Source organism: Salmo trutta, chromosome 12 (genome assembly GCF_901001165.1).
Source record: "Salmo trutta chromosome 12, fSalTru1.1, whole genome shotgun sequence".
Lineage (NCBI taxonomy): Eukaryota > Metazoa > Chordata > Actinopteri > Salmoniformes > Salmonidae > Salmo > Salmo trutta.
In genome coordinates, this window is record NC_042968.1 from 15,840,486 (window position 1) to 15,867,768 (window position 27,283).

Below are 27,283 nucleotides of genomic sequence, written 5' to 3' on the forward strand. Positions count from 1 at the left end.
GTAGGGTTGGAGCATAGCCTGCAGGTACGGAGAGGCAATTCCTTCTGTAGGTAAACACCATTGTCTTTTTAAGTGGATGCGGCCGTAGACAGGAAGCCAGTGGAGTGTATGGATGACAGAAGAGCGGGGTGACATGAGAGAACTTGGCAAGGTTGAAAACCAGGCGGGCTGCAACGTTCTGGATAAATTGGAGGGGTTTGATGGTACAAGCGGGGAGCCCATCCAACAGCGAGTTGCAGTAGTCCAGACGGGAGAGGATAAGTGCCTGGATTAGGACCTGCGCCGCTTCCTGTGTGAGGTAGGGTCATACTCTACGGATGCTGTAGAGCATGAACCAGCAGGAGTGAGTCAATGCTTTGATAAGCATATGTAAATGAAGACTTGATCTAAGAGATATAGCGTTACAGGACCACAGAGATGTATTCCAATATGGTATAGTATTTACGACTGATGTTTTCAAAAGGAGAAAGAGAACATGCAAGCCTGATGTTTTATTAACCGAAGCAAATGTACAAAGGGAATACATGTTCTACTGTAGAATCTTCCCAATTAGCCCTTCAAATAAGTGGTACACTGTCTGTGATCCTGGCAGTCCAAACCACACTGGTCCTCACTACAGACTCATCTGGACCTGGATTTCCAGCACATCTCCCTTAACAATTATGCAAAAGAATGCCAAGGCCTCTTAGCACACTTACCCACAAAAACCCACAGGAAACCTACATTAACTACCTGCTGACAACTGCCGCTAAAACATGCCATTGTTGCTTTGCTAAAAGACACACAACGTGCTTTTGTTACAGATTTCACATTAAGATAATTGCCTCTGGAGGGGTTAGATGGATGGTATGATCAAAACATCCTAATGAGGAGAGTAGGGAGAGGGAAGGTAATGCAGTCCCTCCTTGATGAGGTCATAACAACCTCAACCTGCTTTGTGTGTTAATGATGCAACAGCCAGCAATTTTTGGACACTCGTTCCCTAGTGAAGGGTTGGCTGTCTGTGAGCGGAGGAAGAGTCCATCCTGAGAAAAGAGAGTTAGAGCGATACATAGGCGTGAAAGAGAGAGGGGAAAGAGGATCCAGGCAGAGAAGACTGTAGCTACCTAGCTAGTGCTGTGCCTTTAAAACGCCAGGCCCCTCCTCCCTCCACACAGTCAGAGCGGAGAAGCAAAGCAAGTTGTGCTGGCAGGAGCCTGAGCCTCACGATAAACCCTGGCATCAGCCTGCCTTCATCCGGCAGTCAGCGAGGACACTTCAGGGTGCAGGGGCAGAGAGACGGGACGGAGAGAGAGTGAGACAGACAGAGAGAGAGAGAGAGAGACAGAGTGGCGTCAGGAGCAGCCTCCAGAGGGCTCTGACTGATACAGATCCTCTCCACAGCTCTGTACGCAGTAGCTCTTTCTGCTGTTTCCCGACACCGGCAGGGTTGATGAGGATGTCGGGTGGCTTCTTCTTTTCCACAGCATCGTCACTAGAGCAACGGTAGCATCAGCATCTACAGCAGCAACAGCTTCAGCCTCAGCATCATCAGTAGCAGCAGCAGCCGGATCTATACTCTGCTGCTGGTCCCTATTCTTCAGCCGCCTCCTCTCTCTGGTGTCTAAGAGTGCTGCTGCCAGGGCCGTTCCGCCCACCTCCACTTCTGCCTCCTCCTGCCTCCTCCTCCATCCTGCCTCCTCCTCCATCCCGCCTCCTCCTCCACATCTCCATCCTCCACATGCTCTCCTTCATTCCTTCCATTGAGCCACGGCACTGAATTAATTCTTCGCCCTCTGACTGGAGCTGCTTTCTCTAGGAAGACAGTAAGTGATGTAGGGAGAGAGGGAGATACAAAGAGAACAAGTCGGGGAGTATAATATGTGTGTGTGCGAGCATGTGAGTGTGTGACTGAAAGAGAGAGAGAGGAGGGTGTCAGTGTGTGTTTTGATAGAGAGATTGAGACTGCAAGAGAACTAGCAGGATGTGTGTGGCTTGGATGATCCTCCTGTGCATTTAATCAGTCAATATCACAGAGGAGCATAGACTGTAAGCCCTGGACACAGCTACAGCTGCTGATATAGAGAGAAGGTAAGTGTGTGTGTGTCTGTGTGTTGGTGTTAATGAGAGGAAGGTGGGAGAGTCCTGCTGAGACTAGATATGCATTTTCACAGCAGCTAAAGAAATCGGCAAATTCCAGCACCGCAGTTAATTCCTGTCTATCTCCCTGCCTCCCTCCCTCTCCCTCTCTCTCCCTCTTTTCCTTGCTCTGCTGTTGTATTCTATTTGCAGTGCTGCTGAGCCTAGAGAGGAGAAAAGAGAGAGGGAACGAAACAGAAAAAGAGAGGGAGGAAGAAAAAAACAACTGCTTTCCTTCCCGTCTCTCCAGGTGTCATGTGTGATTGGCCAGCTTGCCCCCTGGCAGTAGCATCAGCCTGGATTCAGTGTGTGTCTCACCCCCCTGCCTGTGCCTGGGCTCCGGCTGTCCCTGGGGACGCGCTACTGGGATTTACCTCTTACTGCTGGATGGAGATGGCGCAGGGCTTTCTGCCTTTTTGAAAACTGTTCACCGAAGGAGAAATGCACAGATAAAAAGAAGGAGGAAATATAATGAATCAATCAGCAGCACAACCAGGCAGACTGCTGGATTCCCTTAGCAACAACTCGGGGAGCAAAAGAGAGAAGTGAATTGTCTCTTCCTATCTTCTCTGGTGTCTGGTTTCTGGGCACACCCCTGCAGACCAGAGTGGACCAACAGTCGGATCTGAAAGGGCAGGATAAGGGACACTGCATGGGCACGAAGGACACACAAGTCACCCTAACGCCAGGGGAAGGACCCTCCTCTTCCTCCTTCACCTCCTCTGGTTCATCACCATGTTGGTTTGTCATTCTTCCCCTGCACATTCTATTCATTAGTCACATTTTACTTGGTAAGATGTCTGCTTATCCTCCTTCCTGCCACCTGGACTAAGCCCTGCCACTGAAGAAAAGATTGGACATTCTTCACACACACACACACACACACACACACACACACACACACACACACACACACACACACACACACACACACACACACACACACACACACACACACACACACACACACACACACACACACACAAACAAGCACAGAGAGACTCTCATCCCTCCTCCTACCTTCCTTCCTCCTCTCTTTGACGTGAAATGAACAACACATGTCGGTCATCATCTGAACATAAAATGGATGTGTGCAGAAGTTGCTTTTGATGTGGGCTATTTCTTTATTCCTTCAAGATTAGTTTATTCTCCCGTCACTTCTGAGAGAAAGGGAACACTGCACGGCGGAGGACACAGGAGGAATATCTCTTGTTTTCAAAAGGATTTGTCCTCCTCTTTCCCTAAAAAAGACAGAAGCCAAACTGAGGGAGTATATTTAGAAGGCAAAGCTTGTCCCTACTGCCTACCAATAATGTAGACCAAGATCATTAAAAAAAATGAGCAACTGCTGGGAGTTGTATTTTTCTATGCTTGGATGTTCTGATCTACAGGGGAGGCTGAACATGAACCCCTTGTTCAGCTTGACAACCTGGGATCTTTTACAGTAACCTGGCTGACACCAAGTCACTGCATCGTACCCGCTAAATAAGATTGTAAAGGAAGGTGATTGGGAGGGGAAAATAGCAACTTCCTCTTACAGACGATCTAAATAAATATCCTCCTCAGAGACCGATGCAAACGTACACACTGACACATGAGATGAGTTGGCTCTCTGGCTCAACACTATTATATAAGGTGTTTTCACACACACCATCTTAGCTCCTGTTCTTCTCTTTTTCCTCCTGTTCCGGGGATCTAACTTGAGTTTTTTCATGTTTCTTTTGGCTTCATTTTTGGTACTATCCATCCTGGAGCCATGGATGGCGGAGGGTAACGCCAGGGGGTTGAGCGCTCAGGCCAGGCAAGGTCTTTTGGCTGTCCAGGGGCTTTTAAGATGTTGAGGTCTCCCTGCGTGGCCGGGGCCCCTGTTCGGATCAGTAGCAATGAGGCTCCTCGCGGCCAGAGACATGGACCCCGACTCGGCTCCCCCCCGCCCCTGCCCTCAGCCTCAGCCCGCCAGCCCCTGGCCCCAAGTCGCCCTGTGAAGGATGTCCCTCAGCAGAGCTCCGGCCCGGGACACCTCTGAGACCCCCAGCCAGACCCCCAGAGAACGCATCCGCAGCCACATGAAGATGGTGATCAACCAGCTGGACGGCATTCTCAAAGAGCTCAAGGATGTGGCCAAGGAACTCCGGGAGGTGAGGCACTATAGCGGGCAGCATGCGCCACTGTCTCACCTTATTGGGAACGAGGTTCCGGGGGTGGTGGTGGGGGGCTGGAGGGGACAGGTAGATGCGGTGGTTACTCCTTGAGAGGATTGCATTGAATGAAGTGTATAGAATGCATTTCACGGAATAGAGATGCTTTTAATTAGGATTTGAAGATGACATCACTTTGGCTTTGGTGCAGGTGGCAGGAGAACATCGGTTTCTGCTTCCGTAATTAGAAATACCATACAATTAGCCCATACAAGGGCTAATTCCGATATCATCGAATACACAACAATAAGTGTCATTCAGATGTATTCAGCGTCCTATGAAACCTTTCAATAATGGCTGTAGAAGAAGCAGGGCAGAGCCAGGAATCTGGGCTGAAACAGAAACACAGGGGAGAGAAGAGGTGTGCTTAGGTAAGACACAGGACTTGGCACTGCACTAGTTACGTAACCATTTTGTTATCAGCTGGATTTCTACTGTATTTTCACAACTGCATCAAAAAGGGATGAACAAACAGGAAGAATATGTGTGTGGATCATATAGTGTGTGACAGCGTGTGGGTCTTTATGGAATGTCTACTGTACTTTTGAAAAATTAATTGATATTAGAATGCAGGATAGATGTGTGTGTATGTGTGTGTGTGTATTTTTGTGGGTGTCCATGTGTATGTACCTGTGTGTGCAATGTGCATACACATGTGTAAATGCAAAGCTATCTTGCCCATCACTGGTACAGTAGGTTCAATAGGTTCCTGTAAATCTCGTTAAAAAGGAAAAAGAGCGAAGGGTTCTTATTAAACCCCTCGTCCAGAGGATGTCCTCCCCCCTCTCCCTCTCTCCCTCCTTCCACTCTCTGTCTCTCCCTCTCCCTCCCCATATCTCTCTCTCTCTCTCAGAGTAAATAGTGGCTCTCTGACACATCCCCACTCCAACCCCACCTTGTCTGTTATTAGCTGCCTCCCAACCTCCATCTGATCAGGGGGCCAGGAGCGGGGGCCTGGGGGCACGCCCAGTGACCTGGAGACCCAGGGGGGGATAGAGTCCAACCAGACCAAGAGGAGGGTGGGAGGGGTCATAACTCACTCCATCACCACCACCTTCCCTTGACTCCCCCAGTCTTTTGCCCACTCCCTCCTTTATGTACTCACATGGGGAGAGGTGGAAGGGCACGGCTCACATCGCTCCACACCGCTCACTCACAGCTCACGCTTCCCTCTGAGCCTAAAAAAACCCACCGGTGCTCTAGTGATTGATGATTATGGGACGCCTGCAAGTGGAATAACGCTGGCTGGAGCTATTTATAAACAAAACACTAGCTACCTCTGTCTAGCTTTGCCAGCACTAACATATACAGTATTACGGTTCTTATTTCAGAGCCCCAAAAAGGCTTACAGCAGCCGATGTATCATCCGTCCTCAAGGGAACACAAATAGAAATATTGAAATTGGTAGCAAGAGATTGCGTTAGCCACAACAGCAGTAGTGGCAGTAGTATCAATATTTAGCAATTTGCTAATTTATTCCATTATGGACTGTATTAAAAGCAAAACGTTAAAAAAGTTGTAAAAAATGTATTAGTGCTCAATGTACCGGCAGATGCATGGCTGCCTAATGTTCCGGAAAATCTCTCATTCTTGGCCACATGAAATGAATAACATAATAGATAACATCTGTCACATAAATAAATGATGAATAACTGGATCTGTTAAAAAAAACAAATAAATAACTCAATAACGGGAGTCAGGGTAACGTGGTGAGTGAATGTGAACTGAACTGGACTGACTGGGTGGTGGATCATCACTCCATGTTGGAGGACGGTGTTTGGAGAAGCCTGATGGCGTATGGCGATCCGGAGGCAGCAGAGATAAATATAGGATTATCTCTAGAGGTCCGTAGGGAGCTGGCCTGATTTCAGAGCTCTCAGGGTTAAAGACAAGCAGAGCTCACGTCAGTCTACATACTGTACCAACAGCTCATAAATGACTGTCTGCACAGCCAGGCCTGAACCCTGGTCATACAGGACCAGGACAGTACGTGGCCCTGGGCCCAGCCCTGCATTCTGTATGTGGGTTATCTCAGACATGCTCCATGGCCACAGCAGGGGAGGCTTTCGTACCGTCGCCCCATGCCTTCACAGAGTTGAGGAGAAGGGGGTTAAAGTAGAGCCACCATGGCAGAGCCAACAGATAGTTTTTTGGGAAGTGGATCTAAAATGGGCAATTATAGTATAGCTAGACCCACAGCCTTGCCTCATCTCATTTCAGCCATTGGTCTGTGCTGGAGGTGTGAAGACAGGAGAGGAGATGGAGGCATGATACAAACAGCGTTACATACTATACATAAAACGAAACCAAGACGTAGAGAAGAAGTCATCATAACAACTGTCAGTTTAGAAGGCAGCGCAATCACATAGAGAGATGCCATTGAATGCCATTGATCTTATTTACATCCCAAAGAGAAATGTATTACAGCAGCTATATACTCGCCGCGCTTCAAGATATGATGTTTCCAGCATTACCATTCAATTGTGTCACATTTGTGAATCCCATTATGCAATTTCACAGAAAGAATAAAACAGAATCTAAATGAAGACTCCAAAATGAAATACACTGATAATATACTCTCCACACATCAACAGCAATATGAAATACACTGATAATATACTCTTCACACATCAACAGCAATATGAAATACACTGATAATATACTCTCCACACATCAACAGCAATATGAAATACACTGATAATATACTCTTCACACATCAACAGCAATATGAAATACACTGATAATATACTCTCCACACATCAACAGCAATATGAAATACACTGATAATATACTCTTCACACATCAACAGCAATATGAAATACACTGATAATATACTCTCCACACATCAACAGCAATATGAAATACACTGATAATATACTCTCCACACATCAACAGCAATATAAAATACACTGATAATATACTCTTCACACATCAACAGCAATATAAAATGCACTGATAATATACTCTCCACACATCAACAGCAATAGCAGCTGTAGAGGAACGTTTTAATTAGGGGTATCATGTCAACATTACCCTTACAATTTCTGACAGCCAAAAATGGAACCAAATGAAAATCACAGCATCCTCTGCAGCATTAAATATATTTTGTTGTTAAAACTGAATCCAAATGAATTAAAAGCTACTTAAAATAGCTGAGGAATAGCAAATGTAAGAAAACATCCGTATTCGGTATTAGAGAGATACAAGACTGGTAAATTGAAAGCATTAAATGAGGCGGTAAGGACAGAAAAATTGGAGAGTGGAGGGGAAGAGCAGGCACGCTGCAATACAGAGAGAGACGAGTAGTAGGCACGTCTTTAGATGGAACCGAAAGGGAATAGGGAACTGTTATTATGTGGAGCTAGTCATTATGTAGAATCATATGAAGAGCAGAGGATGGAAGATTTCCATGCTCAGTGAGAGGAAAATGCAAATAGGGCGGCCATGAAAACCAGTAACAAGAATTAAGGTAGCTAATGAGAGGAGGGAAGAAAGAAAGACCTAGAGCAATTATCACTGGCAGAGTACAATATGCACCATTTCCTAGAACTCGGATTCTGGCTGCCCAATCACTGATCTGGGAGAGCAGGACAGCCGTTTCTATCATTGATAAGCAGAGGGTCCATGGTAGGGTAGCTAGCTCGCCTCACAGCAGATCCACTTCATAAGCGTGGCTGTGGAGATTGGCTGTTACTGTGCAGTTCCAGTTTGTACCAGAGACAGGGCATGATTGCATCAGCAGCATCACTATCCATCTTCTCCCCCAAGCTGTGTCTGTTTCTCTTACAAATGGACAGTTAAGCTTGCTATACTGGACTATGCCAGGGTCTGAATATTAATATTGCATTATACAGGCTTGTAAAAGAAGCTACCAATTCTCACTGTGGCTCAATGATCCCCAAGCAACTAGGGCCCCCTCTGTTTTTCTTTATTTAACTAGTCAAGTCAGTTAAGAACAAATTATTATTTACAATGACAGCCTAGGAACAGTGGGTTAACTGCCTTGTTCAGGGGCGGAATTATAGATTTTTACCTTGTCGGCTCGGGATTCAATCTAGCAACCTTTCAGTTACTGGCCCAATACTCTAACCACTAGGCTACCTGCCGCCCCAATGATGATTCAAAATTAACAATCAAGGGATCATTGCAAAAATAAAAATGGACAAAGGAAAATGCCATGTAAATAATCTGATTAGAAAGCAGAATGCAGAACGTTTATGTTTCGTGGCATACTATAAACGGTGCATTGTTTGGGCCCAGTGTGATGTGGTGGGAGGAATATAAAATATAAACAGCTGGCTGAAGATCAGTCAGAGAGCCACTGGGCCTCCGTCCTGATCCAGTCTGGACCTGGCGCCATCTCCATGGTGAGGTACGGCAAGGGAGTCGGCACACTCGGCTAACCGCCACAGAGCTCAGCACCGCTCAAATCTGGTCAGAACACAGAGGTAGCCACAGGAAGCTCTAAATCCAAATCAAAGGCTGCTGTTTCTGCAGTGGACATTTATCCTCTCCTCTGTTTGCTCTCTGTTCCCCCGCCGACAGTGCCCCGTGGCAGGCCAGCCAGGGACGAGGCCACCTGACAGCTGTAGTGTCAAAGCGTGGACACTAGGTGTGCAGTCACAGTGACACTCATTGCCTAGCAGCACAATTATGACAATTGAAATTGGTGCACCAACCCAACCTCTCAGGTCTGAAAAAAAGATGATCAGTGTGAGAACAGGTGCCTTAATTGGAAAGGTCTTTGTTGAATAAAAAAGAAAATCTACAGTGTATGTGTTAAAAAGATGCCCCTGTGGCCACAAACTAATCATGTGTTAGCGCTGCAGGTGGTGATGCTGGTTTCCTTTAGTTTACCTGAGCCCACTTATCACAAATTACAATCAGTCTCTGTGCCCTGGTGGACCGTTTCCCAGAAAGCAACTGTTTCCATTTCCCTGCCAGTTTCCTAGGTTGACTGCCCAGTCTACCGTGGCCTCTCCAGTGAGGGTGCCCCAGCCCAGCATGCTGGTAGCGACTAGCAAGGCAATTTGCTGATTAAGGGCAGGATTTGGAAAGCTGAGGGTCTGGAGAAACGCTCACCAGCTGCCCTGCAAGCACATGGAGTTCACTGGGCTATGCTGAAGGCTTACCGTCACCTCTGAGAGAGGATCGGATCACTAAACCTGCCACAACTGGGCCAAAGGGTTTCCTATAACTTCACGTCCAACCAGAGATAAAACAGAAGTGAAGCAATACTATGTCAATTTGTTCCACCTTGTCTGACCTCCTTTGTGTGCTGAAATTAAATTCTCCAATTAAACTTTTTGATATTATGCCTCCAGCAAAGTTCCTTAAATTCCACACATTCCACAACATGACAGGGCCACTTCACTATCATCACCCCCCCCCCCCCCTCCCATCTCCATACCTGTGTTCCTCAGTCAGTGTCACGTGACCCGGAAGTGATCTTTGGATGACCTCATTGACCAGTAGCCAGGCTAGTTCCTCCTCAGAATGACCCATAACGCCCCTATAATAAAACAGAGAGACACCTTAGCAGTGGGACATAAAGAGTTAAAGCTTTAGTGGCTTCTAACCTTGAGAGGGAGCTGTGGAGAGGAGAGAGAAAAGAAAACTGCACCAGGCTGGCATATCGTTCCCCTGAGCCTCTTTTACCTAGCACCGCTGTGGAGCTACAGCTACTTTAAGATGCAAGGCCAGTGTATTGACCAGCCCAGCATGCCTGTAAAACCCAGGGGATTAGCTGGCCCTTGGAGCTCTCCTTTTCTGTGGACCTTGCACTCAGCATAGATGATAATGAAAGTTCCTGGTTAGAGCCCAGGCGAGGTACAAAATTGGCCCTTATATCAAAGCAGTCATCATATCAAATCAACCTGGTAAGCCACATATCTTTTCTACAATGCCGGCTATCTGTGACTAGACACCATTACATTAGGTAGAGGATTGAGGGGGCTTGCTATGCATCTTTGTACATAATGTGAAGCTGCAACCCTTCCCCTTCCTCCAGGGGAGGATAAAGGAGAGAGAGAGAGAGAATGATGGGGGGATGGTTCCTCCTGCTGTACAGGCTGGCGACAGACCGGTTGAAACAGCTTATATCAATTTTAGCAATTGTGCGTGTGGGCGTTTTTAGGATTGTTTTTGGCCTATCTTTGAGCTGTGAATAAAACCAGTGGGCTGTAGTTAATGGTGTGAAAAAATGGCATCCATTGACGTTCACAAGCAGGCCCCCGGAATAGAATAGCTACATTACTTGTTTGTCTCTGAGCATACTGTACTCACACTGACAAAACCATTTTCATTCCATAGCTACATTACTTGTTTGTCTCTGAGCATACTGTACTCACACTGACAAAACCATTTTCATTCCATTTTCACCATTCCATTTTCATCTGTAAGGTTGAATGTCACTGCGCTGAAAGGGCACAAATACCAAAGAAGAAATTGGAGACATGTAGGTTATGAATGTGTCTAAAAGTATGAATAGCAACCCAAATTAATACAGTAGGTGACCTACTTCTCAAGAGACAATTTTTTTCTCTCCATCGGCTGTACCAGGGAAACGCTCAGGGCAGCTAGATCACTATTACATTATGGTTCATTGTGACAGACTGAGGAACCTACAGTATTCATTTGGTTTTGGCCAAAATATTAATAACTGCTTTGCTATGATTGGGTAACATGAATCGACCCAGTTTAGAATGAGCCTATAATGTGATTGTTCTGAGAAGCCCAACGTCATATTCAAAGCTTTAACAGCAGGCAACCAACCATCTGCGGCCTCAAACCTTTAAAAACCTTTCAATCAGACATTTGATTAATTTGATAAATTCTGGCAATTCTGTTGTTGGCCTATCTGACAGGGCATGCATTGTCTGGTTCTTTTCCGGTTTTATGAATGTTTTTGATGATTCAGTTGTTATACAGAATATCGCACACTAGAAGAGGTTGTAACATAGTTATTTTAGAAGTTAATTTACATTGTGTCGGCAACCTGTTACCTTAATCCTAACCCTAAACTAACCTAACCTAACCTAAAATAACCTAACCCTTACCTTAACCCCTACCTTAACCATTTTAAATTTCAACTTCAATAGAGTGACGTCAGAGTTTGACGTTCCAAGTACTCCGGGTAGAACTAATACCAGAAGGTATTATCCAGCAGCAATTATCCTGCTGGTGCGCATAGTCACAATCACACCCACATACTGTATATGGCAGGTTTTCCTAATATCTATAGGCTATTCGTTAATGTTTATGTGATATTATGTCCTGATATGTTGCAATGTATCATGTATTGGTCATTAATATGACAACTATTTAGAAGTATTCATTGTGAAGGGAATTGTTAAGTGATTAAATGCCTGTTTAGGGCTTTTAACATGTTCAGGTGCTTAATTTCAACTCTCTAGATTTGATGAATTAGCATAATACAAAAATCCCCATCAAAATCCATCAGTTTAAGATAGAGATATCTTTTCTGCATGGGCTGCATCTCAATCCACCGTAACCGCCGATGTCGGCCTTCTGCTTCTGTGGTGGAAGATGGCAGAGCTACAGCGGTGTTTGTCAGGCCATGAGACATCAAGAAAATCAGTCTTCTCATAAAATCGTTTGCAGAGTCCGAACAGCTTGGGCTTGAAAGTTAAGAATCTCACAAACGTGACTGTATTCTCCGTTTTGCTATATGACCCCCACAAGCTTCACGGGACTCATCTGAAGTTGGTACTGCCGATGTGCCAACTTCTGTCTGTAGTGTCCGGCTACAAATTAATGTGATCCCACCATCGGAAGTTGAGCCCCTTACAAACATGCACTCGTCGGACGAAAAATTTGATGAATTGGATAGGGCATTTCCACGTCAAAGGTATATGGGTCATTTCACGATAAAAAAAATATACACAAATCTTGAGCTTTTTTATGTCTCTCAGATATAGGACAGACACTTTAAATTATACTCACATTTTTGTTTGCTTTGTTATTTTTTGTTGGGGGGGGTTTACAGGTACAATATTCATGTCAATTTACACACTTTATACATATGTACCCATAGGCTGATACTTTAAAGAATAAAAAAGTAAGAAATACAAACAGAAATGATCATATTGATCATATCATACTGGAGTTTGTACTAATAACATTTTTATGTGAAGAAAAATAAACAAAAAGAGGTGGGCTTACACCCCCAACTCCCCATCCCATTCCCCCCCACTCCAAAATGTCCCCCCCCCCACACTAAATATCATGTATGAATGTGGTTTTTAAAGCTTTTCTATGGGCTAATAGTAGTATTCAATGTTTCATCAAGGCTTAGAATTTTTTCTGCCTCATCTACAGGTGGTCAACCTAATTTGAAGGCACAATGCCTTAGCTTCAGTGAAAGGGCAGTTTTGCTTATCTATTTGTTATTAAGTCTATGTCTATGTTAGTGTCTTGTACTGTACAAATTTCTGGACCCAGCTTTATTCACCTTCACCTGTAAATATACAGTCAGGTCCATAGTTATTGTCACCGTTGTTAAAGATGAACAAAAAAGACTGTATAAAAGAAATAATACAAATACTGAGCTGTATTGCATGTTCCAAAACATTTGGAAATTCTATTGTTTTATGTTAATACAACTGCTCAGATAAAATGATTTTGTTTCAGAAGCAATAAAAAAAAATATTGCATCCCCTTTTTGCAATACTCTAGCAGCCTCCCCCTTGCGAGGACAAGGACACTGAGCCTTTTTCAAAAATGTTTTATGAGATTGGATAATACATTGGGAGGGATCTTAGACCATTACTCCATACAGAATCTTTCCAGATATTTGATATCCTTCATCTGTTCTTATGGGCTGCTCTCTTCAATTCAAACCATTGATTTTCAATGGGTTTCAAGTAGACTTGAACCCTATTGAAAATCAGTGGTTTGAATTGAAGAGAGCAAAATGTTGATTTTGTGGTCAAAATGTTGATTTTGTGGTCAATTAACCATTTCTTTGTAATTTTGATGAATGCTTGGGGTTATTGTCTTGCTAGAAGAGCCACTTGTGGCCAAGTGTCAGCCTCCTGGCAGAGGCAACCAGGTGTTTGGCTAAAATGTCCTGGTACTTGGTAAAGTTCATGATACTGTTAACCTTAACTCCATTGGTCCCTTTTTGAGTAAAACAAAAAATGTTTGAGCATGTATATGTATATCTTGCGCATCTTTATCAAGGGTGCCAATAATTATGGACCTGACTGTAGACCACCATTTTGCAGCTGAATCTTAATGCTTCACACCCTCCTGACAACACCATATGGTCCACTATTCTACAATGTTTCAGTAACATTTTAGTAGGCCAACATTACTGTTGTACCTTCTTATAATGTCTATGAACAAGATAATGCAGCGTTCACAACATCTCGTAATTTAGTAAATACTAGCATACGACTGGGAGGAATCCACTTGAACGCCCCTCCAACTGATTATTAGTAACCGCTGACGTCATTTGTCAATAAGACAGCAAGCATGGCAGCATCTTCAGCAGTTTTTAGTTGATAGTAAGAACAAAATACAAATTGTTCATGCAAAATTGATTCCGTTAATTTTCCTATTGATTTAGAAAGTGAAAGCAGCTTTTTATGGGCAAAAAATATCAAACAATCACAAGCCTTTCAATGACCTCCGTGTTTGACGGCATTTCCAAGTGCAAGCATGTGAATACACCCAACTCGTAATTACGACTTCACAACTGTTATTTATCACAGTTGGTTATGAAGGCAGTATTATTCCCAGAATCCCCAGACTAAAATGTCATTCATTACCTAATTTCTGTTCCTGAGCAGCCTGTGTGCATATGTAATCTAAATAGGGTCTTAGAAGGCAGGGGTGAGTTTCCCAAAACCTCTGAAGCACTAAAATCATCTGAAATCCATTGGTAGGCAAACGATCTTAGTGCACCATCGTTTTGAGAAACCCACCTCAGATCAGTTGATAGAGATAGGTGTACAATTGGTGACTGATTGCAGGAGCATGGGCCTGGACCTTCAGCCAGACATTTTCTTCCACCCAGAGAGAGAGAGATCCAAGCCCCCTCTCTCTCGGACTATTTATGTGCTGCTGTAACCTTGTGGTAGCAGTCACACTCCGCCTGCCACCTGGCTCCACATGGATGACTGCCACCACTGTCATTGTCAATAGTGTTCAGATGCAGGCGTCAGCTTCGGGCGGGCAGGCAGGCGACCAGGCGGGCGGTGGGGAGGGAGATGAAAGATGCACAGACAGACGAGGGGACAGATTAATTATTCAGGGACACAGGTAAGAGCAGACAACGGGGAAAGGATGTGTCAACAAACTGTTTTGATGATTAATATTTTTGTCCCGGATCATTTGACAGTGGTGGTGAGGGTATGAAAGGGCATTAGGGTTGCGTGTGTACTCAGTCACCCTCTAACAGTCACCTGCTAACCTCCATCTTCATTGAACCTAGACTCACCCCAACCCACAACAGGGCCACGAGCACGGCCTTCATACCAAGTCCCTCTCTGCCTATACTCTTACATCTGCAGGCTGGAAGTGAATATTTAGTTATATTGTCTCTGTGTTGTTAATAGTCTAGGGTGAGTTGAGCTTACTTCCAGGTGACATGGCAGAATTTATGCAGGATCTCTAGGGGGTGCATACACACCCCCTGCTAAAGTGACATCCCTATTTGTATGTAACGTTACAGAGGCTGACAAGAGACTGACAAGAAAAGCAGCTCCACTATCCTCATTTCAACTATGACTCACCCTTGCCTTGCTCCTAGTTCTGGTGCTGATGGAGAAATTGCAAGAAGGACTTCATGTGTTCTGATTTTGGGAACAAATAATAAGTCGCTCACTTTGCAGCCGTGTCAGCAAGTAAAGCGGATGTACAGTAATATGTTTTGCCAACCGTTTCCCATTCTTCCTGTAGTATCACTGATCATGTTCTTACATTTAAAATATCCATCCGTGGCATTAGGTTGCCTGAGTGTTTAATCAATACAGTGGAAGTAGAGAGGGATATGGATGGATGTAGAAGCACACTGTGGCGAGGGTGAGGGATGATGGAGTTTAGGGGTATCATGACTACAATGACCCTCACAGAGCTAAAGCTTCTCCCCCGTCACATAAATCTAAGCCCCTGACCCAGAGCTTTCACTTGATTATTCATTCTGTGTGCTCTTGCCACTTGCCAGAAGGCAAACGACATGACTCATTGGCAGAGCATTTAAAGTCTAGCTGTCCTTGTTTGGCTGAGAGCTGCTGCAATTGACGTGGGATGAAATAAAGGAAGGAGGGATGGGGGTTGGGGCGGGCTACAGCGGTGCAATGGAGATCTCCACTGTGCTAATTAAGGTCATGGGTTGAATTATAACCCCCAGAATCAGCTGTTACTTTTGGCAGAGCAGAAAGTCCAGGGTAATGAAGTGCTTTGCCCAACGTGAGGATTTTTTGTGTTGACCTGTTGTTGTTCGGGGGTCGGCGTGTGTCGGCACAAGAAAACAAAGAGCAGGCTACAGGGGGACAATGGCACAGCATCAGATCTCCTGCTACCTACAGTAGCTACTGAACGAGTCTGCAAGTGTGCAGACAGTATACATGTGTCTGTTGCAGAAAACTGTGAAATACAGAGAAAGGACAAGATAATGTGTGTGTGTGTGTGTGTGTGAGAGAGAGAGAGAGAGAGAGAGAGAGAGAGAGAGAGAGAGAGAGAGAGAGAGAGAGAGAGAGAGAGAGAGAGAGAGAGAGAGAGAGAGAGAGAGAAGAGCTTATCTCTGGCTGCAGGCAGCAGTTACTCCCAGAACCATGCCTGGGACCAGGAGGGAGGGTCAACATGTTTCAGTCTACAGTTCTATGGATGTGAGTCAGTGGCAGATGCATGACAATAAAAACTGGGCCTGACTATTAAGCGCCAGTCATTCCTGCATCCACACTGGGTATTCACAGCAGTCGCTGCCTTCCCGATACAGGATTTAGTAGACAAAAATAATCTCTGATGTTGACAAAACTAAGGCCTTTATGAATGTATGAATGTACTCACATATTTGAAACTGCAAAATCATGATTGTTTTTTCATGTTAAGTAGAGCTATTCAACTATTGAGTGCAGATATACTTTTTTATGCCTTTGCATGCATACTTTACGTTCAGTTTTACAGAGCACCAAATCCAAGTCTGTGCCATGGTTGAGTATACAAAAATAGCATAACTCTGTCCTTTCCCATCTGCTATGGACCATAAGGAAAGCAGGTTAATTTGTGTGTGAGGTTACAATGGAGTGGTGACATAAATGCGAGTTACCCGATCAACAATCAAAAACAATCTCCATCTGCGTCCGTAGTAGGGCTAATCAGGTAAATCCGGAAGTGGTCATGAACTGCAGGTTAGTTTGGGTTGTTGACTTGTCCTGCATGCTCAACTCATGGAGCATTATGCATTCAGTGAAGTGCCCACATCCCCCAATTAATTAAAGCGTTCCTTAACAAGCCTTGATGTGAGCAGCAATGTTATCTTTTCTCATTTGCTATGTAAATTACAGCCTCATCTTTCTACTTATCATACCATGTTGGTAAGATCAATGAGAGATTTCTTGGAGCTCAGTCCTGCAGAGTGATGAATGAACAGCAAAACTGCCATTTTGGTCTTGCATTTTGGTCTTGCATTCATCCAAAAAGGCAAAAGGATGCCATCTGTAAAGTTGATCAACTATTTTCAATGTTCCTTCTTTATATTGAATCAAGTTATTAGGTAAAGAAGAGTTGTAGAGGGAGTTAAAATGACATATAGCCTTTTTAAGAATTGTGATGCAGTGCAGAGCAGTATTTGGGGTATTTTTATAAAGGCGTTGGTCTTTGGTTAGGATTTAGAAGAAAATGGTGTGTGAAGAACAAAAGACAGTTGTGCTGATGTAGGGATGATGTAAATCTGCACAGTGGGAAAAACACAACGTGAGAGACAGTCAGGAGTGTTGTCTGTTTTAAAAGCTTGTTTGACAGGGCTTTACCTTGACACCAACAGGAGACACTGTGCCCTTTGCACGTACGCTAGCTGTAAATGTCTCACACACTCCTTTCCAGCAACACTAATTGATGCCTGTGGCAAAAGGAATCTGCAGCGTTGTAGGCTATGACACCTTTGCAGATAGTTTTCACTGGCACACAAAGACGCATGCACCTGTGGGAAATTCACACACCGTCAAAAACGTACCCCCACTGCCTGGACCAGTGGCAGACAACTGGACCAGGGTGACACCATTACTTCTTCTGACTGATCATTAATTGGACAGAACTTTGCCTCCTTTCAAAAGTGTCCTGAGCCCCAAATGTGCAGAAAAGGTGGCAGAGAGACTATGGCAGGAAGTATCTTAAGACTCTCAAAAGCTCAGCCCAGCTCAACGCAAACTGTTCTGACCCCAAATTCTGCAAAATGGCAGAGAGACTATGGCAGACATGCTCTCAGACTTGTTAAAGTGAAGGGCATATCTCTGGATGATTGACTAGATGATATACGGTCTCACTCTGGCCTCTCCTAGCTGCAGGAGGGAGGGATGAAGGGGCCATGTGGGGCCCTCCCTCCCCAGGGCTCCCGAGGTTAAGAGCTCTGGGTTCTGGTTTGAAGAGTGGAGCAGAGCTCTGGAGATATGGTGTCTAGTTAGAACGAGGCCTAGTGTGGAGAGTGTCTAGGTAGAACGAAGCCTAGTGTGGCGACACAGATTATCTAGTTACCCAGCTGGCACATTTGGTTTCTTGGAAGTTGTGGGAACGTACGTTTTTGGTTTCACATTAGTTCTGGGAACAAAGCCATACGTTACCTGATGGTTAAAACAGAACGTTTTTGAAATGTTCTGAGAACGGAAATGAAAATTTGGTCTGTTCTGGGAATGTACATTTTTAGGTTGCAGGGAGGGTCTGAGAACGTTTTTCTGTGGTTCCCTGAAAGATTTCCTGCGAGGTTTTATTAACTTTATGAGAACAGAAATTATAGGTTATTTTACAGTAATTACATAACATTCTGATCATGTTTCAATAAGAATTTACAAAACTGTTCATTTTAGTCTATTCAAACAGAACCTATTTCAAAGGAAACAAGCACTCATTGAGATCAGGTGTGGCCAGTTAGTTGACGCGGCCAACACACCTGAACAAACTTAACATGATAGAGGATAGAGAGAGTTTTGTTGATGCTGAGAACGGAATGTAGATGTTTTTAAATAACATTTTTACAAAGTTATTTAGGCGTGTTAACACTGCACATTAGCACAGGGCTAAGAGCCTCCTTAGCCCTGGGCTAAGGGAGATTTTAGCCCAGGGCTAAGCAAGTGTTCGCATTTGCACATTCTAAAGTGGGATAGCACCAACCTTAGCTCAGGGCTAGCGGGCCCTGATCCGGAGGAGGGTTAGCATCAACTTTTTGGGGTTAGCCCCAGAAACACATTGCCAAAATAGCCAGTGTGAAACAAGGTTAAGAACAATACCTAGATAGCTCACTGTCCAATCACAAAAGCAGTACTGTCACTCAATTGACATATACTTGTGATGCCTGTAATGCGTTTTCATAAATAAATTCATACTATTTCTTCCATCTGACAAAAACTAAAACTTTCATCTGTACAAAAATATTGGTTGCTATGCCTAACAAAAATGGCTGTTATGAAGGCCAGCTATTGTCTACTCACTTCTCCAACTAAAGCTACAAACTCTACAGCTGGAAGAGCAGCGAACCCTCATTTTTTGTCTTTTTTCATATTGACATTCAATTGGATAGATCCATGATAATAATATTGTTGCATGTTTTCACCTGGATCAGAAATGGTAATGTCTCATTCATGCACAGCATTGTCTGTTGTCGTGTCTTTGGCATCAAATAACTCTCTGTAATTATTATTACGCGATTAAACTGATTAATCGTGTAACTGTAATTAACTAGGAGGCCGGGGCACCAAGGAAAATATTCAGATTACAAAGTTATAATTTTCCTAATATAACTTTCAGATATCATAATATCTGATCCACGAGTCTTCTGATTAATGACGTATTAGTATTTTCCTCACGCCAGTCTCATTCCAAACGTCGTAAATTGTTGGTTATCTGCACGAACCCAGTCTTCACTATGAGTCATCCATACATCAATTGTCTTAAAATAATTTATTTACTAACTAAGTAATTCACAGAAATGCATAACAAACAGATATGGTTACAAGGAAATGATAGGAGAATGTGCCCTAGTGGGCTAAACCGGCATGGCGGCTTGTTAGACAAAAGGTTGAGTGGGGTCAGCGGAGAAGACAATACAGAGTTGATAAATATTAACAATTGAAATGCTAATCCTTTGCACATGAACGCTCACTCATTCAGGAACAATTGCAATCAATATATATATTTACGCTCAGTGTGTCGTCGGGATCTTTGTTGGAGAGTTTTGTTCTGTTGGAGAGGTTGTCCTCGTGTTCTCTCTCTCTCTCTCTCTCTCTCTCTCTCTCTCCCTCTCGGTAAGAATGGATATTTCAAAGTGACATTCATTAATGTCGTTATAGGATGGATGTTTTCGGCGGTTGTCGGTCTTCGCGTTCAATGATACCTGAATTCCTAGCTGCAGACTAGTAATTAATATCAAAGACTTGTTATTATTCTGTCGGTATCAATAGTCTAAAAGTTTAACCATGTGGTATGGTTCAAGTTCAGAATGAGGAATGCATGGTCAAACCTTGGCCCTCTCGTTATCGAGGTAAGCTGGTCTGCTGATAGAAACCCTGGGTTGGGGTTATATTCGGGAATACAGAAAAAGGCTGTCTCATGACGCCTGGTCCTTTCTGTGTCCCTGGGGGCGAGCCAAGGACTTAGTTAAGACTCCAAAGGGAATTGGAGTTTTCTTCATTAAACAGTCCAAAATCACATTACACAATTTCACAAACAGTTCCATCCTTATTCATTCATTTTATACAACCATTAGATGTAAGTCTCACAACTGAGGCTATTATATAAACAGAGCCATGGTAATGTGGCCTTATTGTCTCTCATGAGTTTCACAAAATTGTACCAAACGGACCAGTTCGTAGCTGGATTCTTCACCGATCTTTTATACCTTCTCCAGAACATAAATGTTGTTCGGTTCTCCAGTCCTGTGAGGTGGAAGAATTCCTGGGTTCTTTCTATGAAACCCACTCTCTCTTTATACTGTGGCCATGAGGCGGGACATTTTCTTAGGAATTTACGACCTCTCTCACAGGGCCTGGGTAGGGGGAGGTATGGGGATGGTACATAGAGAACCCAAAGAGGGCAACGTCATGACACTGTACAAGGGCGAGATCGAATTTTAAAAGTGAAGCATTGTTTCCCGAGGTCTGACAAGCAGACAGCAAGGTTTATACAAACCATCACTGTTGGAAATAAAATGCTAGGCTAGAAGCAAGAAGAAACAATGTGTTAAATTGCTTATAACATTGGTTGCGTGTCAGAGACAGAATGTTTGTTGCATGTTGTGTTTGTCCGTTTTGGAATACAACGGTGAATCCTTAACCCAGGGTTAACAAATACTTGTGTGAACACAGGAAAAGCTAGTCTAGCCCGGGGCTAAGAACAATGTAGTGTTAAAATACCTTTTGTAAAAAGACCCCTGTAAAAAGGCCCCTTTAGATATAAAAAATATGCATTTACAAATTATTTGATTAAACATTGAATTTGGCCTTACTGCTATTAGCCCATAGAAACACATTGAATAACATATTCATACACGGCAAAACAGATAGTCAAAATAATTATCAAAATAAAGTTGGTTTTGAAGTGTCTGTCCTATATCTGAGAGATCAGGAAATGATTTTCATTATTTTTACCCATATTTAACCCCTTTTTTGGGGCAGTAAATGGGCAGAAACCTGTAGAAAACGTTATGATGAAGTACTGAAATTCCCACAGAAGAACGTTGTTTCTTAACGTTCTCCGAACAACTTGAGAACATTGCTTTAAATATAACCATGAGGACACCTGTAGGAGACATTATGGGAAGGTTGTATGCAAAACAACCATAGGACAACCAAGCTCTCACCAAGCTCTAAGAAACATATGGTTCTCAGAATGTTATGTGTTAGCTGGGTAGAATGGGGCCTAGTGTGGAGACAGAGTATCTGGTTAGAACTAGGCCTAGTGTGGAGACACAGAGCATCTAGTTAGAACAAAGCCTAGTGTGGAGACAGAGTACTGTACCTGGTTAGAATGAGGCCTTACTGTAGCTACTGTTGGTCAGGCAATTAGATAGACACTGTGCAAAACACTACCTCACGCTGTTCTCAACCCATTGCTGCATGCCTGCCTGCCTCAGAACAATAAATATGTAAGACTTAAAGCTGAAATGTACGGAGGGACTAAATAAACCATCCAAATGCCAAACTATTGTCATACCCATACCTGTTGCTGCAGAGCCACTCTTTCGTGACAAAACTGGCCTAATGGCTTATAATGTACAACCGAGTCTATAACTTGAGTGTCCCTGAGTCTGTATCCAAAATCTCTCTGCATACCAATCTTTCATCTTCAGCTTGACTTTTTAATGGCTCAATGGTTCTCAGCAAGCTTGTTTTATTCTGATGGTGTACTAGCTCTTCTGATGTCCAGGCAACATCAAACACACACACACACACACACACACACACACACACACACACACACACACACACACACACACACACACACACACACACACACACACACACACACACACACACACACACACACACACAAACTAACCTTTGGAATATCTTTATGGGTGATGCATTTAGAACCAATTTAAACATAGAAAAAAAGGTTAAAAAGATCAATATACCCTACTTTTCTATTCACAAAGATGTTCTTTTTTATCTGGGAGGCTAGTTCGGGCAGAATATACTTTATTGATCTCTGACTCTAGTATACCACAGAGTATCCTTGAGGAATAACAAACTTAGTTGGATAGCCAAAAGGTACATTCAACCCTTAGGATTGTGTCGAGGAAGGTCGGGGAAAGGCCTGGGGAAGGTCACCAAAACATCTCTGCAGCATTGAAGGTCCCCAAGAACACAGTGGCCTCCATCATTCTTAAATGGAAGAAGTTTGGAACCACCAAGACTCTTCCTAGAGCTGGCCGCCTGGCCAAACTGAGCAATCGTGGGAGAAGGGCCTTGGTCAGGGAGGTGACCAAGAACCCGATGGTCACTCTGACAATGCTCTAGAGTTCCTCTGTGGAGATGGGAGAACCTTCCAGAAGGCCAACCATCTCTGCAGCACTCCACCAATCAGGCCTTTATGGTAGTGTGGCCAGATGAAAGCCACTCCTCAGTAAAAGGCACATGACAGCCTGCTTGGAGTTTGCCAAAAGGCATCTAAAGACTCTCAGACCATGAGAAACAAGATGCTCTGGTCTGATGAAACCAAGATTCAACTCTTTGGCCTGAATGTCAAGCGTCATCGTCTGGAGAAAACCTGGCACCATCCCTACGGTGAAGCATGGTGGTGGCAGCATCATGCTGTGGGGGTGTTTTTCAGCAGCAGGGACTGGGATACTAGTCAGGATTGAGGCAAAGATGAATGGAGCAAAGTACAGAGAGATCCTTGCTGAAAAAATTATTTAAGCAATTTTAGAATAAGTCTGTAACCTAACAAAATGTGGAGAAGTCAAGGGGTCTGAATCCTTTCCGATGTGCACTGTATATCTCAATATTGGCCACCATTAATTTGATATTTGATTGATATATGAACTATACCTGACATGTATGAGTAGTTTAGGTTAATTTCCAAACCTTTTTGGGCTCTGCCTGTCAAGCACCTGAAGGCCGCATTTGCCGATGTACTGTTAGCTGATAATGTTTACTTTACAAGCTACCGGTAGAAACTTTGTACAGTTGGCTAAACATAGTGGTAAGTAGACCTAATGTACTTTTTCTCCAACCAATGTAGACCTACCTAGTGAAGTTAGCGAACATGATCACCTTTCCAAAAAAATTCAAGAGTCTTTAGTCACTATTGCTGCTGACAGACATGGGCTATATTGATTGATGGACCATGTCAAATTGGCTAGCTAGCTAATAGCAGATCACGTCAATATTGATAGTTAACAAGCTAACTTTCAAGGGATAAACTAAAAAGCTATATCCAAATATTGTTTGATTTCCTTACCAATGGTGATGACAGTAGTCTGAGTGGCAACTTTACCAGGATGAGGACTTGCCGATGTCAAGCTCTTTCTAAAAGTCTAATCTCTGATGATGCAGTCTAAATGACACATGTTGTTTGCTTAGCTAGCTACTAGCTACAGTACATGCCAAATGGATAGCCTACGCTCACGTATCTGAAAATACATGATCAATTGATATTTACTAATGTCACGTCCTGACCAGTAAAGGGGTTATTTGTTATTGTAGTTTGGTCAGGACGTGGCAGGGGGTGTTTGTTTTATGTGGTTCGGGGTTTGTTGGGATATGTGTTTATGTAGAGGGGTGTTTGTTGAGAGTATTCCGGGGTTTTTGGTTATGTTCTATGTTTTGTATTTCTATGCTCTGTCTATGTTGTGTATTTCTTTGTGTTGGCCTGGTATGGCTCTCAATCAGGAACAGCTGTACATCGTTGTTGCTGATTGGGAGTCATACTTAGGTAGCCCTGTTTTCACCTGTCCTTTGTGGGAAGTTGTTTTTGCACTGCTGTGTTAGCATGCAATACTGTGCGTTCGTTCGTTTTCTTGTTTTGTTTCGTGAAGTGTTCTAATAAAAGTTAATATGAGCACTCAACCCGCTGCGCCTTGGTCCACTATATACGACGACCGTTACAACTAATTGTGAAAAGAATGCAGTTACTTCCTGTATAATCAGAATTGTGTAGTTCTGACTATGTTCTTCAAGATGTGATGATATTAAAAACAAATAGTTTTAACATTTATATAACAATCCCTGGAAAACGGCACGTTTGGTGGTTTTATCCGAGCTGGGGGTCTTCTTGTCCAACAGCAGCCAAATCGAACGCTCTGCACTGTATTGAGAGGTTTTATTGATAAAGACCTATCCAAACAGCTTCAAAATTTGGATTTTGTTCTGTTTATATCACAACGCAAATATTTCTCTTTCCTTCTTTGACTTGGTTTGAATTGACAAACAAACCAATAGCCAACAGATGTCAGAGCAATCATCAGCCAGAGGACAGAGTGGGAACACTGCCCCAGGCAACGTCTCTGGAAGGGGCATTAAGCCATTAAGCCAGCGTTAAAAGGGCGATCTGCAATTGCTATCTATTTTTGGACTTATACATTCATTATATTTACCCATTGATTTTTGAATAATATTACTTATACAGTAAATGACACATGAGCTTAGTTCAACTGTTGTACCCCATCAGAACCCAAAATATAATCTTGCTTTACTGAGGACAGAGCGATGATGGACTACATCTTCCGCTTCCTGGTCATGTATTACAAATCCCAGATAGACAGGCTGCCTGCTTGTCATCCTCTCCTTGCTCTCCACAGCCATGGGACTGCTAGCAGCAAAGTTTGTTCTCCTTTTTGTTGCTGTTGTTTACTCTCTCGGAACCATTACCAAGTCACCTCTAAGTGTATGATTAACCAACTGTTTGTTCTAGACGGAAGGGCACGATTTGATGCACATCCCAGTAGTTTATAAGGACCATGTTGAATCAATCAAGAGGCCTCTGCACCCGATGTGAGAGTCCTTTACGTAATCTCATTGTTCCCTGGGTGTGGAGTCTATTTTACCTCACTGATTAAAGTGCTACTTATTGTCATAGTGAACTAGAGGGAGAAGTGTCCTTCACAAGGAGGATGCCCTGAGATGAGCCTGTGTCCCCACCCCAGCAGCCTAGAAGTAGGGAGGCTGTTCTAGTGTTCTAGTGTCTGTGTGTGAGTGTGGGCTTCCAGCCCCCTGCCGGCAGCACTGAGGCACGTCATTAGGAGGGTCTAATCAAGGCCAGAAACAGCAGCACAGAACAGTCACGGTCCTCTCTGTCTAAGTGCCAAGCTAGCTAGCTGCCCGCCAGACGCATGAAACAAAAACATGATCCCCCAGCAGGTAGGCCCACTTTAGGGTCCAGTCTGCACGGCCTCCCCCTTCTCCATCAGGGCCAGGCTGTATGGTGAGGCTGGTTCTCTGTTTTATTGGCTATATTTAGACTAGTCTGCTTCTCTGCAGATATAGTGCTAATCAGGCCACTGCAACACCAGAGAGAGAGAAGAGAGGGGAGAGGGAGAGAGGAGAGAGGGAGAGAGAGAGAGAGAGAGAGAGAGAGAGAGAGAGAGAGCGAAGAAAGAGAGAGAGAGAGAGAGAGAGAGAGAGAGAGAGCGAAGAGTTACTGGCCATCTCTCTCTGATATGTTATTCTGCCGTTTCTCACACGTGTATTTGAGATATAATTGATATCTTATGCAGTACTGCTCTTCATATATAATGCTATGAAGGAAAACAATATGGATGCAGTGATATCACAGACAAGGAGCATAAAGCATAGAGCATGAAACAATTATTCAATATGCATACCAATGATATCACTTAAAGCGATGGCCTCGGAACAGGATGGATCTATAACATTATCTATAATGAATAATACGAGCCTCCTCTGCAAGCATTGCCTATTATTTATTATCATACTGTCATCATTACTCTCCATTATGTATTAGAGTGAGTAAATACTTTAATAACACGTCAAATGGATAATTCATGGTATCTTGAGCAGCTTGCAGGGGGAACGTGAACTCAAACGGCAGGCAAGGTGAAATGGGTTGCATCTTCAGCGCCTGGCTCTCCTGCCTTCTGACCACCGTTGAACAGGGATAACGCAGCTTCTCTCTCAGCTTACAGTGCTGGCCAACTCTCTCTCTTCTTCATTCTCTCCCCCCTCTCACCCTCTCCCTCTCTCCCTCTCTCTCTCACCATCTTCCTATCTCTATCTCTCTCTTCTTTAATCTATAACCCTCTCTCCCTCTCCCTCTCTCTCAAAATGAGTCCAGATGCCAAATGAAAGCACTAGACAGAGCAGTGCTGAATTAAGAACGAGGCTGCATCAGGGATATTCTGAGTGAACTTTTAGGGCAACTTACGCATTTTATCATGTCATTCCAGGTCATAGTTTATTATTACAGAGGATAATGTCTCCTGGTTCCAGTGAAGAAGAAGGCTTAGTGCCGGAGTGAGAGGTGCAGTGTAGTAGTGACAGGATGTGTTGTTGGCGATTGTGCATCTTCCCCTGTCTGCCTGCCTGCCTGCCGGGGGGATTCAGACATATGGTAGGCAGGTAGAAGGAGTTATCGTAAGAGAGCACAGTCCCAGCCTCTTCCACTGTCTCACAGTCCTTGAATTCCCCTGACTCCATTTAATAAACAAGCACTCTCCTCCGGAGTCGGCAGAGATGCTACATTTCAACACTACCATTACACTGGCCATGGGGAGAGGAGGGTTAGAGAAAGGATGAGAGAGGAAGCTAAATATGGAGAGGGACAGAGGGAGAGAGAGAGAGAGAGAGAGAGACAGAGAGAGAGAGAGCAAGGGGAGTGTCAGGGTGCTTCATCATCCCCAGTGACAAGCGTAGCACACAGAGAGGGAACCGGAGCACATGTCCATGTGCAATCTGCACCCTCATACAGCAAGCAGCAGGCTGCCAGGCTGCCAGCGGTCACCTCGCTCCACTCAGACGTCTGGCCAAGACCATCTATCCTGTCCTCTATCCCACCAACAGCAACAGCTGCTGGACCACATCCAGGGGAGGCAACGGCGCTTTTAATTGCGTTTGTGTTCTGGAGGGGCTGCTTCGATTACATTTACATTTTGATCATGAGTGAAGAGCCTCATCTCCAGAGAGAGGGGAAGCTCCAGAGTTATTGTTGATAGATAACAACCACTGCAACCTTGGTGGTGAAAAGCCCACCATTGTTAAATTATCATAATTCTAAGTGAAAGCAACAATGCAAAACATAAATTGGATTGCCTTTTTGGAGACATCGTCAAAAAC

The 27,283-nt window shown here is 43.9% G+C and overlaps 1 protein-coding gene and 1 long non-coding RNA gene across 2 annotated transcripts in view; both read left to right on the forward strand.

Moving 5' to 3' along the window:
- Nucleotides 1-1,175: 1,175 nt before the first annotated feature.
- LOC115203011 (uncharacterized) lies at nucleotides 1,176-2,651 on the forward strand. The gene is made up of 2 exons (XR_003880103.1): nucleotides 1,176-1,805; nucleotides 2,272-2,651. It is a non-coding gene; the product is annotated as an uncharacterized LOC115203011 (long non-coding RNA).
- Nucleotides 2,652-3,081: 430 nt separating this feature from the next.
- The window catches only part of LOC115203010 (inhibitory synaptic factor 1-like), a 46,053-nt gene continuing 21,851 nt past the window's right edge, over nucleotides 3,082-27,283 (forward strand). The window contains exon 1 of the mRNA XM_029767260.1: nucleotides 3,082-4,256. Coding sequence (XP_029623120.1) covers nucleotides 4,107-4,256 — 150 coding nt within the window. The 5' untranslated portion in view covers nucleotides 3,082-4,106. The remainder of the gene's footprint in view (nucleotides 4,257-27,283) is intronic.